This window comes from Homalodisca vitripennis, chromosome 2 (genome assembly GCF_021130785.1).
Source record: "Homalodisca vitripennis isolate AUS2020 chromosome 2, UT_GWSS_2.1, whole genome shotgun sequence".
Classification (NCBI taxonomy): domain Eukaryota; kingdom Metazoa; phylum Arthropoda; class Insecta; order Hemiptera; family Cicadellidae; genus Homalodisca; species Homalodisca vitripennis.
Window position 1 is genome coordinate 178,964,420 of NC_060208.1, and position 19,708 is coordinate 178,984,127.

A 19,708-nucleotide genomic window follows, 5' to 3' on the forward strand; every position below is an offset into this window, starting at 1 on the left:
TTTAAAACTCGTTTATGGCTGAATACTTTCGTAAGCCCATATTGAGATCCCAACCCGATTTTTCATGTGTCACCAAGAGGATTAAATTGCTTTTACACACATGACGCAAACGTGTTTCCCATTTGAAAAGTTTTACTTACACTTCACACTTTCACTTGCATTCTGGCCAAATAAAATATTTGAACATTGGATTAATCCTTTATAATCGATTAATCAGTACACGTAGTTAACAATATTAAATATAATTGTTTCACAACTCTTTGTTTAAAGTTTGTTATTGAAGATGGAAGGTTTGACAGGATAACAGGATTGGAAAATAATGCAAGTGGCAATATCCCTTGCTATCGGGTCGTCGAGGTAATTTGATATAGAGTTTTCGTTGTGGCAACCTATGTGAGACAGGATATCTTCGAAGTGTCAATTACCCAACACAAGCTCTAATGATGATATTTTCATACTGCCAGTTTAAGTACGATATAACGATAGTCAATGTGTACAAACCATCTTGTTAGGACAGATAACTCAATTCCAGGTTTCGAACATCCAGTTAACTTTGTAGGGGTCTTTAACAGTTATCATTGTAAAGTGCAATTCGTACATTTTACCATATTTTGACATGAGAAAGTTCCCACATAGGTACTTAGGTGCTCTGTCAAAAATCAAGTTCATAGAAAAGTTCACCTGTGCGCGGGAGCTGAATTCATGATTTTTAAATGTCCAAGTACAAATAATAAGAGTTTTAATTTTTTATATTGGGAGTTTTAGTAAATGTAATTTATTGGTGCAAAACCAATGTGAAAAACATGCATTGTTAGTGGGGCATTTGACGACAGAAACGGCACAAGTCTTACCGAATAAGCGGATAGAAACAACCTTTACTTGGTCTGTGCTTCAAAACATACAAGCACTTTTTATTGGATCCGTTGGCAGCGAGGAAACTCCAGACTTGCATGTGTGTTCCGTTATCGATCTTAACACCAGTGTCTGTAAGTAAGGACGTCGTGCATTTTCCCACTTTCAGGATACGCCTATTCTCTAATTTGTCCGGATTCAGATCCCTATCATAGAATTTTAACTAAGTCCAAGACTTTTTCAGTTAATCTGAAAGATGGCATCCATTTTATCCCTCCTAGCATACGAAATTAAGATCGTTTAACCGCTTTATTCTATCAACAGCCAAAATATGCGTTTCCCTGGGTTTTAGAAGAGAATATATTCCGGGTTGGAGACAAGAGTTTAAGGACCCTTATCGTGAATTTAGTGAAGCTGGGAAGATTCGCTCCGTCGATCTTCTGCTCCACTCCCTCTTTGCTGCTAGATGACAAAAACGGGTAAAAACTGTAGAACCCTTCCACTCTTCTAACCCTATATATTAGTAATTGTTATCTAGGATAACCCTATGGTTGTCCTATCAAAGAGTCACTGCTGTTCGTCCGAACAGTTCAACTGTTCTTAGAATAATTAAAGCGTTCTAGCTTATCAAATAACCAATCGTTAATCGTCTATATGCATGTAAATATTCTGTGGATCGTAATTCCCTCTGAATGGGATGCGTGCAGCGAGAAGTGGTGTGATTGGGAGGTTATAAAGGTATCAGTAGCTAAACATTTATCTATTTTGCTTATGTTTTTACTCCGTTCATACTATGATGTAAGTAGACGAAGACAGTAATGATGCCGGATATTAGTGTATTGGAATATGAATAAAGTAGTAAAATAGCTTACATTTTAGTTTTTGATAAATGAAAAGCTTTATTTTGACTTTATCTCAGTATAAGAGAAAATAATAAGCAACTCGTAACCCTATCACAATACAAGGGAATGTGAGGAGCGCGCATGCGGGATTCCCAGGAGCTCGGGAAGTACTGCCTGAACCGGTTATATCCCATCTTGAGGCTTGATTAGAGGTAGAGCATGTTTTTATGATAAAGTAAAGCAAAGATGTCTTATTTTACCAGGTGAAGTTAGGGCTAAGAAGCCCTCTCTACACAACCTGAGAACCAACGGCTTAAAGGTGACCTCCGAACCACCATCAATGGCCGGGTAGGCGGGCCGCTTGAAAGGACAGGATCGCTCACCGGTCACCCATCCAAGCAGCAGTCACGCTTGAGGTTGCTTGATCTGGTTGTCTTGCGATAACCGTTATACCCTCTACACTGCGCCATTGGTAAATTATGATAGTTGTTTACCAGTCATGAATGTTATGGTACAAATAAAGCATTGACATCTTCAAATCTGAACTTTAGAGGATATTAAATGCAATAATTATAAAAAGCAAAAAGTGGCTTTAGACTGTTTACAAGGAGTTAGTCAGTTCATATAACCTTTAAACAGAAACATAAACTACTGTATTAAAATACTTCATATCAACAATTGCTGACAAATGAGCATGTTTATGTTTATTCGTTAAGTAAATCACCATATTGTAAAATGGGAGTGATTTAGAAATATCATGACGTGTCTAAAAATCCTTAATGTCCCAAAAATAAGGCAATTTAAAAAATATCTAATTATATCACGCTAAACAGTCCCTATTTATAAAAGCAAGGTCATATTGTTATGCAAAATCTTTACATGGAGAACGTTATCTATTACTCTGCACCAAATCTAATGTCCAACACCAAATATAATCCAAACCTGGACATCACTCTGAGGTTCTCGGACCAGGCAACAAATTCGCTGGTGTTGCGGTAGGCACCAATGGTAGTACTAGGTCTGGCTGTCATCGAGGCATTTGCTGCCATTTGCTATCATGAAGGCAAATGGTTTACTAAAGGTCGTTTAAAATGTAAAACAAATCCGCTACTGAGTAAGGTTATTGTCTGTGTCGCCGCACATGGAAAGAGCTCAGTAGAACTGTGCTGAGAACGTCAGTAGAAGCACTGACTGAAACCCAAAGGCGCAGCATTACTGCAGTGAACACCAGTGCAGCCAACGTACAATAACTAAGCAAGATGAGTTGAAGCGTGAGTGCAGCAGCGGAGAAACACGAGACCTATGTCTTTGCGCAGATATCAAACGACCAGCTTGCAATCAACGGTTCCCATTATTTGCAGAAACAAACGTGAGTGCAGAGGAGAAATCCGTGACACGAGAGAAAAACGCGAAACCTATCTCTTTGAGCCGAAATCAAACGAGCATCTACCAGCTTGCATTCAACGGTTATGCTCAGTTTACTATCCTGGAAGATCACAAATAAAACAGACAAAAAATACTAGGAACAATATTTCAGGTTGTGTGGTTTTGGTGGTGTAGTACATAATCAATTCTTGGAATCATATGACTAAGGAATGTTTAAAAAAAAAAAACCTTTAAAAAAAAGGTCGTAACGAACTCGGTTTTATGGAAAGTAATTCGTTACAACTTGTTTTGCGCTCTAAGATAAGACGAGGAAATGCTCCTTCCAAGAACCGAACGACATGACTTGTTTTACCTATTTTATCTGTGACATGCTAAATCAGGGAGTTGTATCAGAAGAAACCAGGCGCGAACTGTTTGTTTAATATTCTTATTTACAAACAAACTGCTGCTTTGACAGACGAGCGAAGCGATCGAGCGGTAGTTACGGGCTGAGTGAATAGCAATTTCCACAGGATCAAAGTAAAGGATCAATTAATGATTGAGAGGAGAGGAGGAGGAGAGGTGCTGGTTGTGAGGAGGGGTGGTGGGGGAGGCGAGCTGAGAGAAAAGCGGGAGCAAGTCAGTCGGTGAGCGACCAGCGACCAGTTCGGTACGATGTGGGAGGCACCGACCGACCGTCAGACCAAGGCAAGTTAACCTCAATCTTCAATAAATGAACACCTCATATCTTCTAAGCCTCCTTGATTTTGTTTCCAACCTCAGTGGTATTGTACTATAGGACGTGTAAATTAACCAGTTGAACGGACGATAACATAAATTCGGGTTAAGTTTAAACTTAGCTAAATTTTGAAGTGTTTTTTTTATCAATGATGATACTAAATTTATTTAAATAAATTACAAGAATAACACTTATTTTTAGAACTGTTACGTCCTGAAAATGTCTTCTGATTTTGACCTATGCAATTAATTGACCAGTGACTAACATTTATTTATTACAGATCGTAAGATATGTGTGTAAATTAAGGTTTCGAACAAGTTATCTAGTTGAGGGTTGTTATATTTGCTGATATAACCGTAGACGCTGATGATATAGACGCTGCAGGTACGCTGCTGCAGGCTACGGCGAGATCAATGAGTCTGCTCGCCATTCAGCATTTTGGTGGTCGTAATAACAACAAAAACATGTCTGAACCAACTACGATGTGCCGTAAGGGGTTACACCAAGTTCATTTAAATAACATATACATATTGAAATTATAATATACATTACTTAGTGAAAATATTAAATTGTAGTTGATTAAACCTTGTTATTTTTACTGTAAAAAGGGTATTGTTTGGTTCAAATAACATTTCAAACAAAACGTGTATGTAAAACAACACTATTTGACAACATGAGAAATACTACGTATTCCATTTTATTGTGTCTGCGTTAAAATTTATCTACTAATGAAAAACCGCTGTATTACGTACAACTAATATGTTATTTTGTTTGTAATGCCACTTTTGCTTATGATCTGTGCAAATTGAATTAATCTACGGATTTCGTTTAGTCTGTTTTGACAGTTTGTTTGGTATGGATGCTCTGGCGGCAAGTAAAATAAATACAAACTTGCAAGGAATATAATATAAATCCGATTCATAGATTGCCGCAAGCTATGTACTGTTTTATTATGCATAGTTATAAAAAGTTCATTATAGAACTGTGAAACTTTGAACTGACTTCTTTCATTCACGGAAAATACGGTATGTAGGCATTCACAACTTTCACAAATGATGCCAATTGTCCCAATCGTTAGCGGTAATTAGTTATAGAACGTGCAAACAATTATTTTTCACTAGACCGTTTTTCGAAACTCCAAGCTAAACTGGATATTTCCAATAAAGTCCATTCTTCGCACCACTTTCTCCTATACATTAGGAAGGGGTAAAACAGGCATGACATGAAACGCTCTAAAGTACATTAAAAATTAAAATTGCAATATAATTAGGTGATGCAACGAAACATTGTTCATCTGTGACATTTGTACTTTTGATTCATAGAGGTATAAGTATGGCAGCACTAGATTCCCATGTTTCAAACAAGGACGGCAGCAGGTGTGGTGACTAACTAAATGTCTATTCACTGCACTATTCACTCCAGTGGTCATGAGTCTAGTCGGTGTAGATTCCCGGTGTAAAACAGCTGTCAATTGTCAACAATGATGCCAACAATACCCACAGACTATTGGGTTGCCAGTGTCATTAGACACGCTTGGCCAAAGCAAATAAGGGCGGACGCGACTCTGCGCGAACTAGACCATGAACCTGGCTGGCAGGCCCTATAATAGCCGCCCGCCAGTCATTCCCAGTCTATTATCGGCCCGTTTATTCATTCTCGTCTGATTGCCCAGCATGAGACTATCCAAATTGCTTATCCAGCAAATAAATACAAAAATTTATCCACTAGCCAGATGTAATAATCAAATATCAGAGCTATGCCGTGAGCAATGCATTAAAATTAGAGCAATTATACAGTTTTCTGTAACGGAGCTGTATACCTCTTAATACACTGTTTAAACTGAGTTTCAATTAAAATTGATTAAGAACAAATCCATAAATTTAAAAATATAACCAGAGATCACCGTAGAAAAGAATTCTATCCATAACAGCTGAGTTGATTTTGAAACAAATCAGCCATAGAGTAATATATGTTAAATATATAGTGGAAAGTCCATACCTTTTCCTTGCGTTGCCAAAATTTATTATAATGGCAATTTCCAGTCCATCAATTTTCGATCTACTGAAAACTTATAAATTCTGCTGACATGGTCTTTTGATCTTTGTTTGTGATCTTTTCGCATATATAACAAAAATAATAGACTGGTGCGTCAATGGTGCGTTATAGGATCAAAGCTTATCGGAAGCTGGAGGCCCTATTTTCCGACATCTTACACCTCGCGCCAATTTAAAATTTATGAATGCTATATTTATACTACCAACATGTAGCAATAATGCTGTCAACTCTGCTTTGTAAACATTTTGATCCAATTGTTTTAGACTGCAGTACGATATAAACATACCACATTAATTGTCAAGAAACATAAAATGTATTAGGACGTTAAAAAGTGTTCTGTACGTATAATCGACACAATATTCAGTATATTAAATTATACAAATAAATATGGCAATGTGGTTAAGCAATTCTAACTGTTATAACTCAATAACAAAAACTGTACAGAACTTAAATAATGAATAACCACAAGGATTTATTTTGACAGCTGATATTTTGATTATATGAATACAGATAGTAGTAGACCTCCTTTCGGCTAGGTATCCAACTAGCTCCCTAACCGAAGAAGAAGGTATAAATCGTGTAAGTTGCAGGCCATCATTTCCCTGCAAAGGGTCTGTTGTTTATGAGAGCACTTTGATTCATCGCCATACAGTATAGTGTTAGTGAAATAGAGGATTGTGACAAGCAATTTTAGGTACAATAAAAACGTTGTAAACCACGTACATTAAATTATAAACACGAATAAATGGTGCAATGTGTATAAATTATGTTCACAATTGAAGTACACCATGTAAAGAGCGTAAATGATTAATTGTGTTAATTTATTTATCTCAGCTGATGCGTTGACGTTAAAAATATAACTATATTCAGCCAAAAACTATGTACCTTGAATAGCTCTTTTCGGTGTAGTCTATTCATTTTCATTATATTCTTTACACAGGAGATTAACCATTCATACGGAAGAAGTGTGCTGAGGTCCGAGAAATTATTTTGGTTAGTTGTGAGGTCCGACGATAGGTTGCGCCACATAACTTTGTTACCATTCAAGTATTTCCTATTAGAGCTTATCACTCCACAGAGGGCGGTCTGAGCGTTCAGCTTTTCAGCGCCTCAATTTATAGTATTGATTTAGTTATCTCTTGTGTAACTAATACAATCAAAGATATAAACTAGATAAAAGAATTCAATCACGGCCCGGTCACCATAATATGTGTTGACCGGGCCTGAAATCAGAAAACGGTATTGTCGTTTATATTAGTAGTGCAGGTAGTATTATGAAGTTATATTTGCAAGGAAATAACCTGACTTTCCCCACTTGTTCTTCTTATCAGTTAAAATATAACTTCTATATGACTTAAATTTAATATGTTAGGACTGTGAAAAACTACATGCGGTCAGCTGTAACCTTAGGACCTCCACGGTCAAACACTACTGAGTTCAAAAACTTGCTCCGAGCTTCAATTTGAACCAATGTACCCGTTTACAATGTAAGCTACGTTCTTCTTAGAAAAAATATATTTCTAAACACCACTATATCAAATTACAATTATTGGAATACGTAGTTCGTACCAATGTACGCGGTTGTGTATAATCTTTTATTCGACACTTTTTGAAACTTAAATATTGAATAAAACCTTGACTGATTTGTTAGGAAATACCTAGTTTGTACCAATGTGAACCAGTTTCAAGAAATTTACACCATCCAATATCTCTTGAATTTTATCCCTCACCATATGGTTGAATTTAATCCGAATTGTTTGTATTCGTATAATATTCACTTAAGATTGAGATAAACCAGTCATGTGCCACAAATTAGATGTTTGCTTTCAAAAATAATTACAATTTATTGTGTTTAAAATTTATGCAAAAACCTCTCTTTTTGTCGTTCGTTTGTGACACTCAAAGCGCTTTCCCTAGGCAATTAACCAGTAATCATTTGAAGTGTTTGACAGAAATAATAAAAACCGGAAGTGGTTAATATTTAAAGCTATCGTGCTATCAAATCGATGAGGAGCGGCGGCGGATAACAGCAGAGTAATTATCACCTATTATACACGGTTAGAGGGTTCTATTTATAGAGCACTCCAGTCCGTTGATGTGAAGCTTGTTCTCGGTAAGATTATCGACTTGGGGTTAAGTGATTATTATGAAACACGACATGGACGGAACCCATCATTAGTCGGACTTGTAGATTAACTGATAGACTGTACGGCGGCGTAGTGGCGTAGCGGCGCGCGCGAGAGCTGAGGGTGATTAGTAAGACAAACATTAGTGGGTCATAACATCTCCGCTTGCACGGGGCGCATTTTTATTTTCATGACCACATCGTTTGTTAGGAGTCCTCGTTTAAACTTCAAGGACCTCAATCAACTTAACTATCCAATAGCTTCAGGTTTAGCGTAAGGAAGCCAGGGCGGAAGTGGGTGGATTCGTCAAGGAATCTTACCATACAGACATAAGGGACGGTTTAGACTTCTCATCTGTCATTAGGGGTGAATGTGCTAATTATTTTTTCAATCATCCCTCAATGACAGAACCTTAGACAAGTCGAGTTTGTCAATGGAAAATGAAAACTTCTCTTTGGTATTTTGAAATTGATTGGTATATATACTTATTAGGGATTCACAGGCCAATCTACACATCCACTTAGTAATAAACATTTCATATTCTAAGATTAAAGATTTTTCTTGTTATTGTGATCTTTTAGGATGATTTAATTCTTCGCTTTTATCGCTAAGAAGAGGTTGATCTAAGCTTGAATAGAATTGGGCTTCATCTCGTTCATAAGTCAACCGATACATTTACTGTTATACATTTATTATATAGTAACTGTTGTATAATATTTTTGCATAGAATTTTATCTTGAATTCAAGCCATGTATGACGATTTTATTCATTATTATATTGTTATTATTGGTACATTTTTGTGATTACATTACCATCTTATCTTAATCACCATCCATAAGTGCTACATAAGTACCGCAGAGGGTGCTGTTATGAACCATACCAATATACGGTTGTTTCTTGTGTGCAGGGTAATATGAATGAGTGAGCCATGATGAATGTTCAAAAAAGAAAATAAAACTTCTACAACCATAGTTTTTGGTTGAGATGATTTTTGGTTACAGCTCTTTCAGATATTATATTAAGCAGGATTTAGAGGAATTGTAATTCCAAAATAAATCTCTTGAAGATAAGAGTAGGCCTATGTGTTTTAAAGTATGTATATGAAAGATAAGGAAATAAGAAGTTTTATTTTAAAACAATAATTTGATTAATGTTATTGAGAAACAATTCGTCTTTTAATTACATTTAATTGAAAATATAATTTCCTTTAATTATGAATCTCATTAGATCTATAACTTACGCACGTAATTTTAAAACTTATACTTTTATCTTCAGCCGTTTTTATGCATGACTGATTACAGATTGACTAAATTACTTGAAATTTCTTTATGGGCGATGAAAAATCTTTTTTCGTTGAGTATAACTTCAAAGGGCTATGATTGTAAAATACAATTATGTTCCCAGTAAAGTCGAAATCTGTCATATTTCATCTGACATATCAACTGGTGCAACCCAAGTGCTGGTTAAATTAATGAGATATATTGAAATTTATGAGATCTGTACTTTTCTCGTCAGTAAATATGAGGTGAAGCAATTGCATAACTATTCATATAGTGAAGCAATACAGCCAAAACACTTGCCCTGTTTCGGTGAATCAATACAATCAATGAATATATCAATGATCACCAAAGAGAATCGCCGTCATATTTGTGGATTTATCCACAAATTTCTAAATGTGAGTTAAAAAATATACGGGCGAGTCTTTCATTATAAGTGTATAAAACAGGAATTTAGGACTAGAGTTCCAAATGTTATAATATGTAATCTCATGTTATATGTTTTGAGTCACTTTCTTCTAGAGTGATGCCGATTCTATTCCCTAATTGCATACGGGATTGTAGAATAATTAGTGAACAACTTGGGCCAAAGTTAGTTATGACAAATTAGTTAAACTTATTACAAGTCAGGCCCAACTGTTCCAACAACTTCTCCTTATAACTTATTCTCAGCCAGAAAGTGAAACTTAAACGCTGATTACTTGCGGTAAATATTAACCAGAAAGTTAAGTAAACTTAAGGTAAACTTTTCTTTTAGGCCTGAAGCTATCCGCACTACTGCTGTATCAAATTATTGAGGTTTGTAATTTGGTGTATTAGTGCAGTCATTCAAGCGAAAAATACGGTCCTTACCTCCGAATTTTGTTACTGTGAACCGATTTGCATGAAATTTTGGAATTAGGCTCATCTTAACCCTTAACTTCAAAAGTGAAAATGATCTGAACTCCGCCTATTATTTTTAAAGGGTGTAAACAACCCCTTAATGGGAAAATTGACATTGAGCCATTTTAATCACTAGAAAACATGTATATAATAGTAAGTGGTGAAATTGTAAAGTGTTTTCTAACACAATTACCTCATATTTAAAATCATTTTTCAACCTCTTGAAAATCTTACAACCTTTGCAAACAACTCCTAAATTGAAAAAATCACAAAAAATTACTTTGGTATGACATAAAAAGATGTAAGTATAGAATAAGTAATATTTTATATTCTCTATAATAATTATAAAAGTTTTAACCCCCCTTTCAACCCTTGAAAACTACCCCTTGATAAAAAATTAAAAAATTTTTTTGTAAAAATAAAATGGATTTAAATATTATTTCACACTCTCAAAATGATTATCATATTCTTAAGCTTTTCTACCCTTAAAAACTACCCCTAAATTAAAACAGTAAATATATATGATTATATATTTAAAAATAATTTAATTTAGAGTAAAAAATTACCATTTATTGAATAAAATTAAATTTACAAATTAATATAAAATTCACTCAAATGTGTTATATATACATATATACATGGTATGTAATTCATGCCTACGTTTCAAAAATATGTGAGCCATATTATGTATATATAATACACATTACAATAGTTTTGGGTCTCTATTATACTGCGTACTTTCACATTGCTCCAGATATTCACACTCCGAAATTTTCAGTTACTAAGTAGAAAAAAAATATGATAAGTTTTTGGGAACCATAACTCCTTCAATTTTCATGCTATCACAATTTATTAAAAAACCATTGTACAGGTAATTAAGAGATCTACAACATCCTTCATTGCAATATGTAGTAAAAAAACCTTTTTTCTCAAACGGTGAAGGGTTAAAGGGCTTAAGAGAGGCTGTGATTGCGCTGCCACGCGCTCTTTAAACAATCATATCTCCGTCAATTTTTGTTTGACAGAAAAAAACAAAAAACCCAAATTGTTTGTCTAAAAAATACCTAAATTTTTCATTCTTACACTTTTATATACGTATATGTCGTCATTTTGGAGATATTATGAAAAAAAGATGGTTTTTCTTTTTAATTTGAATTTTTTTTAATCGTGACTTTTTTTTGAAAAAATATGTATCCTGAAGCACCCAAACTGATAAAATCACTCAAACTCTTCATAATAAAGTTAGTTCTAGACGGAATACGATTAGTTTTAATTTTGGTGGAAATGGAACTTATGAAACCCATTGATTTAAAAGAAAAAACATTAGATGCTCCTCTTATTTGCTGCAAATACAGCTCTCTTATTTTACGTGCAAAAAGACTTTTAATAGTGCTCATTTTAAAGCTTATTTCAAGCACTACAAAACCCTTTTTTATTAGAATGCCTAAAAATGCATCTGCTCGCCGCTAGATGGCATTGACCACATCGATTAAATTTCAGACACAATAAAAAAACTGCTTTGATCTTTAATATCTAGCTTAATATTGCACTTAGAATACTTTATAAAAACCCAAATTGTGTTTATTTATTTACCCTGCTACAATTTCGTTATTTATAATATTTTCAATAAAACGTATATTTTTGGAGATATTTGCAAAAAACCGATGAAAAACATGAAAAAAAATGCGAATTTTAAAATTGCCAATAACTTGAAAATTATTGGATTTTTCGAAAAACTGTATAGATGATTTTTTGCTTAAAATTAGGCCTTCTATCGATATCCGAGGTTATTTAGAAGAAAAAAACAATTCACCCCCGAGAAGGGGTGGCAACCACCCCAGGGTGGTTGCGGAGTTCAAATCATTTTCACTTTTGAAGTTAAGGGTACGATGGACCTAATTCCAAAATTGTATGCAATTCGGTTCACAGTAAAAAAATTCGGACCAATAATGCTTCAATGACTGCACTATATTACAAGTTAATTAGAATTACAATAAGTAACACTATTACAATATGTAGGTATTAGTCACGTTCGTATAGGCAAATATATCTACTGTATATATCTAGTCTTGAAAAATATTCCAATGCAATATTTAAAAAATAGAAAAATTTCATGCAGATTTCACGTAAAAATGTTTTAATACAGGTACTAAGGAGAAAGTTGTGACAACTTGACAATTTGCTAAACAGTTTTTGAGCGCAACGAGTGAACGACCCAACCAATAATCGACATTACATTAATTTGTTGGTCTTGTTATTACGCACAATGTTTTTCATTTAATCTTTGCTGTATCTCTTATAGTTTTTAAGTATTTTAATAAAATGTGTGGTGGGTTGATAAATATATAAATATATTTAAGTTTCAAATTCACTGTACAGAGATACTATAACAAATATACTCAGAAAAAAAAGCAACATAGTATCCTTTCCAAAAAACTTTTCATTTACTAAATTATTGCTGATTTAAAATGGAGCATTTAACGTATTGTAATTCAAAGAAACAAGGATTATTCGTTATTTTATTAACTGTTCGCATTTATATAACATAACGCTTGCTCTAAAATATGTATTGTTGTATTCCATTTTCCAAAAAAGGAGGCCGACGGGCAACAGTAATTTGAAATATCAACACATAATTTTTATAGCGTTAGAAAAAGAGATTTAAGAACTGTGTCCAACCAGCTTAAGAACTTTTCAATACTTTCCTTGTCCATGTAACAAAACATGGTAAACTATAACAAAATATATATTCTGTATTTTGGAATAAACGAATAACACTCGTTATGGAAGTGAAAAGATTTATTTAATTTTAATATAGCACTATTTATTAGTGCTCATTTGCGTATCTGAGTATTTCAGATTGAAAGACATGGATTGGAAACGCTCTATTTCACTGCTTGAAGACAAATAATACTCAATAATCTGCAACGGCTCCATTTTGTATAACGTCAGAATCAAAGCTTAATTTACGGCTTAACTGCAACATTCGGCTGCTAATTACCCCATTGTAATTAACTTTGTAGCAATGAACTCATTTTGATTAATTGCATATAAATGTTGAGTACTTTTCTCTATCGAGATTGCTCATTATATCATGTTTATGACTTCTATGTGCTAGGCGTACGCTGATTCATTTCCGTAACAAGATGAGTGAACTCATTACAAACAATGACATATTAATAAATATAAAAAAGCTACGTAACATGATGTCTTTATTGTCTACAATTAAAATGTATCTTCTTGTTCAGTTACTGTAAGACATAATGACCTATTTAAACATGTATTTACATGTATGGAGTCATTAATATAATTGTACGGGATTTAGCAGTATAACTGATATACACAACTGACCCATAGTACTAAATAATTCATTCATTAGGTTCGTCTCATTACATTTCATAAATTGTAGTGCAGATGCTTGCATAGGTGTTATAAAGCTTCGTGCATAATTTCAAGTCTATAGGTCAATTCGTTTCCGATATTCAGGTGGACAGATAGAAATTACATTTTTTCAACTTCTCGAGTACATATTGCTACAAGGTGAAGGATATATTATTACGCTTTAATATTAAACTTGTCTAATATTTGTTAAAAACTTGCGATTAACGAAAATATAACTTATCCACAACAAATTTACCAAAAGTTATTAAAGTTAGAAAATGATAAGGTACCCATTGTTTGGTCGAAACTAATTTAATGCTATTTGAAAATATCCATAAAAAATTATCTTACAAATATATAATTGTAGGTAAAATAACAAACACGCCCAAATATAGAGTACAAGTAACGTTTATTTCGACTAAGGGACAAATATTACGAAGATTCTGAACCAGGTCCGTAAACAACGAGTGACGTATCAACATTCCTGGTTGATTGATAAACTAGAGTGTTGGGATCTGGGACTCCCCAGCGTAATGTTTGCTCCGTGCCATGTGGGCCACTGGAGAACATCTGTCCAGCTGTCAGCCCTCATCTTGTCATTCTGGGCAACGCTGAACATTCTGGCGACTCGACAACAGCCACAAATCAATTACCATTCGGCTGATGGCTACAAAACATAGGCTCCCTCTGCATGCCTTTGGAAGTGGACATGTTCGTTTGGGGAAGCGATGACATCTGATGTCACTAGGCACGCCGGACATCAGTATTTTTAATCACGCGTGACATCGGTGACATTTTTTATTACGCTTCACGATGAAAGCTAAAATTAATACTTTGATGTTTATTTTGAACCTTGAGATTGTGGCATAAATCAAAGTTGTACAGGAGTAAAATATAATGTGGACATACCAGGACTTGGCATATAATCATTATTATTGAGTTAATTTCCTAAAAATTATGATTTTACAGTAAGTAAAACTTTAATATTTAATCCACACTCTACAATTTTAAATATCTTTAAAAAAATTAAATAAGTTACTGCTTTAAACTAAAATGAATAAATTAATACAAGGTAATAAATGTTGCAAAACCACAATGTCACCTATAGTAACTTTGCTTACAGAATTAAATTCTTGAAATATTTCATACTCTCTGAGAAGAACCATTTTCAGCTGTCAGGGAAATGCCAATAATACATATTCGCCCGTGCAATGAATGGAGGCAGTTTTTAGTTAACCTACTTATATAGTATTAAATGATGACAATTTACTGCATTTAAGTAAAATCTCAATAAAAACAAACCCAGACACGGAAAAACTTCTGCACGTACATGGCATTTGTAAAGTCATGAATAAATAACATGACGGACTTTGGCAGATGAATATCAAAAACATATTACTATCACATGTTTAAACGTGTATGCATGTTTACACTTATTATTCTTGACTTTGACAGGTGATTAAAACACATTTAGTATTAATTGCTGATTAAGCCAAAATAGGGTTTCACACGTGTACACGTGGGACATAGCCCGAAGAGATTTTCGAAATAGGAATAAGCCTATATGTTATTCAGAGACTCTAAGAATGTCCATGTACAATGTCAGTACGAACGGTATAGTTGCTTCTACATGACTGACTAACACAAACACACAGAGAGACACCACTCGACTTTTGTATAATAGTATAGGTAGTCATTTTAAACATTCCCGTCTAGTTCACATAGGATATCCTGAAATGTATACTCCACTACAGTCATTAAAATTAACTGGCACCTCCATAAGGAGTACATTGAAATTTTTAATTCACGACCAATTTGGGAATTCATGATGGTCGTTTTGAAAACGGGAAGAGGGCAGATACAGATTGATATTCTTCATCACTACAGATTTGTTCCTGTTGTAACATTTGTCTTCTTCTTTATTACTACACTCATCAACAAACCTCGTCGCACTCCTCCTAGATCACTCCAGTTTTTCAAGGCTGAAGCACCAAAGTCTGCCAGTCTAGACGTCGAGAACTACCCCATTACAGGTCCCGATTGTGCCAGCATGGCTTTTTAGATGTCTGTGGGGTTAAGTGTAGGGTGGTAAAAACTATTGGCCTACTGTCGTTTTGAGGAATCTTTTAGTGAAGAGAAACGAGCTCAAGGAACACATTTTGGTAGTATTGATAAACAGGGTACAAATACGTATAAAAGTAACTCACAATGCGTAAATTGAATTTCAAAGTACACCTAAATGTATTATTCAACAGTGACAGTAATTATTCATTATTGGTCAACCATCTTTTTAAAGGGCAAAAATTAAAACTAATAAACTAAAAATTAAAACGCTTCACTTCCAAAAATACCTCTTTATCCATTTTAAACAAATTGTCATAATAAAAAGAGATTTTAAATTGAGCAACAGTCATGGATACTCTTGTCTGTTTCAAACATAAAAAATTGTTAAAAGTTAATTGTTTATAAGAAGTTTATGGAACTAGTCTTTTCGTAGTACATAATTTTAAATTATGAAATTACGGAAAGTTTAACCTTTTTAACCGATCAATTCTTAATTTCTGTTAAAGTTACACTTTTGGCTGGATATTTATTTTAAATAATGTAACCAATAAACCAATAGAGGTGTAGGCGAAGGAGATTTGTGCATTTCTAGTAACTGAACCTTGTGATTGGTGGGAGAGTTATATTTTGGTTCAAATTTGTATTACGTCTTTGCTATTTCATTCCAAATTATTCATCGGTCACAGTTTTGTCGGTCGCACACGTATCCTCGTGTTTTTGTCATACTAATATCCGCAGAATAGATTAAATGATGAGACATATAAGTCTCAAAGGAACTTCTTTCCACAGCGCGATCCGACGGTTAGTACTACCACTCTGTTGACTTGTCCTAGTTAGTAACCTCAGTGAGATGTCTATGTTTTGAAGAGTTTGCTGATATCAGCTGTTAAACTGGTTGTGCCACCTACAAGTCATTACAATAACATTTGAATTATATTTTATAAATTTATTGGACATTTTACGCAAAAATATTCAGGACATATTGTTCAGGACAGTTAATTTACTATTTATGACTGTAAGAATTTAAGTGTAGAAGAAAACCTTTTTGACAATGCCCTCATGTCTTTGATTTTGTCAATTTATCACCTTCACATAAGAGTCGAGAAGCCGAGAATTAATTTGCACTGTGTAAGAATGCAAACGGATTTTTCTCGGAATCGATCAAGGAATTTCCCCAAAGAAAGAAAAATCACGTCAGTTTTGGTTGAAGTCGAAATGGAAAAGTATCAAAAGGGTCAAAAATATTAAATTATAATCTTTTTCATGGATTGTAATTTTTTTTACCTTGAATCGCCTAAAACCAACTGTCCGACGCGTAAATAAACGTTAAATCAGTGTCAACTTTAACATACAGACTCTTTAAGTGGTTACTTTAAGTGTTATTTATCTAGTCATCTACTATTCATAAATATGACGGTCAGTTCTAAGTGTATCAGAATATGAAAAACTTTAGTTATATAATTATAATCCTTCACATACCGTCTCATGTCGACCTTTACCAAACTAGCGTGACTGAAGATAGATTTGTTCCTTAAGGAAACTTTGTTTATCGATTCCAAGAAATCCCATGTTGTGTGCATATACAGAGCAAATTGGCTCTCCATTCCTAGCCTGTAAGATTTATAGGTAAGGAGATGTTATTTATTATACCCTCGACCGATAAGTTGGTTGGGAATAGATGTCAGAATAATAAACATGACCCTATTGTAAACAGATGCGGATACGTTCGAACGTTACAGTAATGAAGGGATAGACGAGATGACCCCCGATTGGACGCTGTGGAGCCGATTGGATTGGATGGCCTATTGTGGTAGACGACAGGGCACACGGAGACCGTTGACGTGATGGTCCTCCTGACTACGTCATACCTCTAGACCAATACTTCCAAATATGCTCAAACTAATAGTAAGCTTTAATCTTTACAGGTGTAACGAGATTGTTCAATGCCAGGACAAACACGGTGTGGAGCCACCCACCACGACTGTTTACAAGTGTTAGTTCTCGTCTCGAACTTTGATAGTTTATTATGACAGAGGTTAGAACTGAAACACGAAATGACCTGATGAGCTAATTGGATGTTTTGTTCACTGGGGTCGGGGGCGATACTTTGTTTAGAATATGTCACAACGTTTTTAAAATACTGGAGCAGCAAAAAGACCATAGGCCATTCGGCCTCAAGATTGCTTTTCGTTAAAAAATATTTCGTCTCTTCTTTAACCTGGCTTAATAGCCTGTGACATTATTGGCTAAGCGTTGGAAAAGCCTATCACTCGAGAAGCTGGACAAATTTTATTTCTCTTTGTATGTCTCTCTGACAGCACGATATCTCAAGAACGCACTGATCTATAGACTTGAAATATATTTATTTCCGTGTAAACAACAATGAGTTGGAGATGATGCATGTCGTTCCATCGGAATTGTTTAATCTTATTAGATTAAACAAATCGAACATCGCGAACATGTTTACATTGGTCTTCTGGTCTCATTCTTATCGAAGAATGAATACATTTGTAAATAAACTCAAGTAAAATCAAATTACAGCTTAACACGTGACATAGTAATGCTTGTACCTGAGACTTGAAATTTTCCATGCAGCCTCAGCAAAGTCTTTTGCACGACACGTGGTGTGGTGTACTACCTTTTTTTTGTATGTGGGAAGAAGAATTGTGTTATTTACCGTTACTTGCAATTTTGCACTTTCACAGATACGACTGTAGGATTTTGCGACAAGCTAGAATACATTAGTAAAAGTATTGTTTGAAACCAAAATTATTAAACCGTTCGGATTTCATTAAATGCTGCCCGTATTCCAAGAAATACATTAAGTTTCTTTAGTGGAACTGATATTTGCTATTTTATATTGAATTTTCAAGTATTACCTATTGCAAAATATGATACAGATCTTAAAAAAAGAGATTCATTACTACTTATTAAATACTAGTTGAAGCAATAGTATTAATTCACTTTTCTGGTCAAGAATCAGTAACAGATGTTTAAAATTGAACAGCTGCTTACAATGCAACAACTGTTTAATATCAACAGCTTTTATAAGGCAACAAAGGGTTGAAACAGAATATATGTTAGATTAATTAATTATCATAAATGGTATTCATAAAATGAGTTAGTTTCGTAATAATAAAAAATACTCTTATTTATAAAGTGGCAATTAGTATTAATATACCATTTTGAAATCCCCCAATCATGAAAATGTTTTTAAATAAACATTGACAGTGTAGTAACGGATTTTTCTTTAAACACAAGTCATTGAATCAGAAGATTGATTATTTTAAATACCTTAAAATCGAAATTACTTTTAGTTCAATGAGGTAACGGTGGTGGCATTTACCTGTTTTTCAGTTGAACCGGATTTCCTGACATTATAGCTTTTTAAAGATAACGTAATAAAAAATTCCTAGTAAGATAGTTATATCACTAGAGTGATACTGCAAGACATAGAATAGATAAGTGGTGAGTGTTACAGAGCATAGAAAATATTGTGATCGACTCACAATGTTATTTTTCCATCATGATTTTATACAACGTATAGTGGAATAACATTCCAGCTATATTGCATATTCGACAAGCCAACAAGCCCACGTCTCACCTGTTCAAGCGATACATATTGCGTATATTCAATAAGCCCGGACAGCATATCACTTGTCAGATTTATATTATTAACCTAAACATACTTTATCACTATCCTCGACACACGCTACCTCATGGCCAAGGTCAACAAATCCAAACTGCGAGCAGTTCAGCTATGATAGTTTTATATTAGTTGTAACCGTCGTCTAGACGTTGTTTATTAGTTAGATTAATTTATAGTCTTCAGCAGTATTTAATTTCAAAACTTTCAAATTTGTAATAGGCTACTCCACATACAATTTAATATTAAGTGTTTATCTAAATTTTCGAAATATTGAATACCATAAGGTACATTGTACAATTAAAGAACCAAGTAGACCCTAAGCTAAATCGTGTAGATGCTACTAGTATTAACTCGTAAGTCTATGCTTGTTAATGAATCCAGACTACTATCTTCATAATTTTTATCAAATTTGAGTTTCCTTCTTTTGAAAAAGATTTCAGATTTTGGCATTGGAAATCTCAATACCTCAGAGAATA

The 19,708-nt window shown here is 34.1% G+C and overlaps 1 protein-coding gene across 2 annotated transcripts in view; it reads left to right on the forward strand.

Annotated features, from left to right (window-relative positions):
- Positions 1 to 3,698: 3,698 nt before the first annotated feature.
- LOC124355101 (facilitated trehalose transporter Tret1-like) overlaps positions 3,699 to 19,708 on the forward strand; it is a 301,606-nt gene continuing 285,596 nt past the window's right edge. For both annotated transcript variants that reach the window (XM_046806051.1, XM_046806052.1), the window contains exon 1: positions 3,699 to 3,767. In XM_046806051.1, the coding sequence (XP_046662007.1) occupies positions 3,735 to 3,767 (33 nt within the window). In that variant the 5' untranslated portion in view covers positions 3,699 to 3,734. The remainder of the gene's footprint in view (positions 3,768 to 19,708) is intronic.